This window comes from Thermobia domestica, chromosome 9, assembly GCF_964235325.1.
Source record: "Thermobia domestica chromosome 9, izTheDome1.hap1.1, whole genome shotgun sequence".
NCBI lineage: Eukaryota > Metazoa > Arthropoda > Insecta > Zygentoma > Lepismatidae > Thermobia > Thermobia domestica.
The window spans coordinates 128,140,585-128,142,219 of record NC_137462.1 but is presented as its reverse complement, the minus strand read 5'-3'; the positions used below and the strand labels follow the sequence as shown (position 1 = coordinate 128,142,219).

The window sequence follows — 1,635 nt, the reverse complement described above, 5'->3', positions numbered from 1 at the left end:
ACCGCAGAAGAATTACTCAGTCACTGAGAAAGAGTTCTTTGGACTCATAGATGGGGTTGTGAATTTCAAACAGTATCTTGTTGGGACGAAATTTAAGATTCGCAGCGACCACCTTGCTCTGAAGTTCATTCTTTATTGCAGGCTTACAAACCAGCGCATCACCCGGTGGGCAATGCTGCTGTCGAATTTTAATTTTGAATTTGAGTTTGTCAAACGAAAATTTGAGTGACTATCACTCAAGGTACCCTCCTCACACGGAAGAAGACCTCAGTGCTGCACGGAAGCCTATCCTCCAGGAGTCACTGATGACCATCCTTACGGAGATACCATGTGAGTTGAGGAAGATGATAGCCATACTGCCAGAGATGCAGTCTTCTGATCCAATATATGGAAAGATTAAGAGAGAAGTTGAAGAGAAGACGAACTCACCACGAGTGAACGGTGCTTGTCACCGTTTCGAAGTACTGAACGGGCGTTTGTGTAAACGTGACCGGGAAGGAGTTCGAATCTGCATCCCAGAAGTGTTAGTAACTCCCTTGCTCGACTATTATCATTCAGATCGAGGGCACATGTCGGCTAGTAAGTTACTTCCACTTCTGACTGAATTCTTTGTATGGCCTAAAATGCGAGCAAGCGTGAGGAAATACTGTGCTTCCTGCGAATTGTGTCAGAAGAGCACCCCACCACACTGTTATCGTCCGGGACCACTGAATCCCGTCGTCGTGCAGAAGCCAGGCTACTTGGTATGCGTCGATTGGCTTGGGCCAATGACAAAAGGAATTGGGGAAGTCCACTATGTTCTTGTATTCTACGATGCATTCTCAATACTAGTGGGATTGTATGCATGTAGAAAGGCCAACACTACCACCGCAGTAAGAAAGTTAAAAGAATACTTAAAAGTTAATCCTAGTGTGGAACTCGTCTTGACAGACAGAGGGTCAGCTTTCCAGTCTGAGCGCTGGAGAAGAGAGCTTGCAGAACTTGGTATCAGACACATAACTTCCACACCATATTATCCACAGGGAGAGATGGCGGAAGTTGCGGTTAAGGCAACCGTACGTTTACTACGTAAATTGTGTCATGCTAACCATAGAATGTGGCCCAAATATTTGGAGAAAGTAGAGAAGTGTTTGAATTCTGGGAAACACCTGACCACTGGCGTGTCAGCTTATGAATGCCATTTTGGCCAATCCATGTCAAGAGACATAGCAAGGATATTTGAAATCCACAGCGCCATGACGTGCAGTATTATGTTGATATAGCGAGAAGAAATCATAAGAAAAATGCTGGTGCACGAAAAAGAAACTTCGACAAGTCACACCGTACAATAGTGTACAATGTGGGTGATCTTGTACTATCTAGAGTATTCCCGAGGTCGGATGCTCTAGCAGGTGTTTCAAAGAAGCTCCTTCTCTTATTTTCAGGTCCGTGGAAAATCGTTGCAGCATCTGGCAAGAACATGTACACACTAGCAGACCCTGCAACGAATGAGGTCAAGATGACCAGAAACGCCTTCTTACTGAAGAAGTATGTATCCAGAGAAGACACTACTGGTGGTACTGGTACACAGGAGCCGCACAACAACGAAATCACACCAGAAGCATCCACCACCTAATTGTGACACTTTAGTGTATA

The 1,635-nt window shown here is 45.0% G+C and overlaps 1 protein-coding gene across 1 annotated transcript; it reads left to right on the top strand.

Moving 5' to 3' along the window:
* The first annotated feature begins 305 nt into the window (after window positions 1–305).
* Window positions 306–1,262, top strand: LOC145661010 (uncharacterized). Its single transcript, XM_081726447.1, has one exon. It carries the CDS (start codon window positions 306–308, stop codon window positions 1,260–1,262), a length of 957 nt encoding a protein of 318 aa, XP_081582573.1.
* The last annotated feature ends 373 nt before the right edge of the window (window positions 1,263–1,635 follow it).

Coding starts and splice junctions, on each gene's coding strand:
- LOC145661010 (XM_081726447.1), top strand. CDS start 306: ATGACCATCCTTACGGAGATACCATGTGAGTTGAGGAAGATGATAGCC.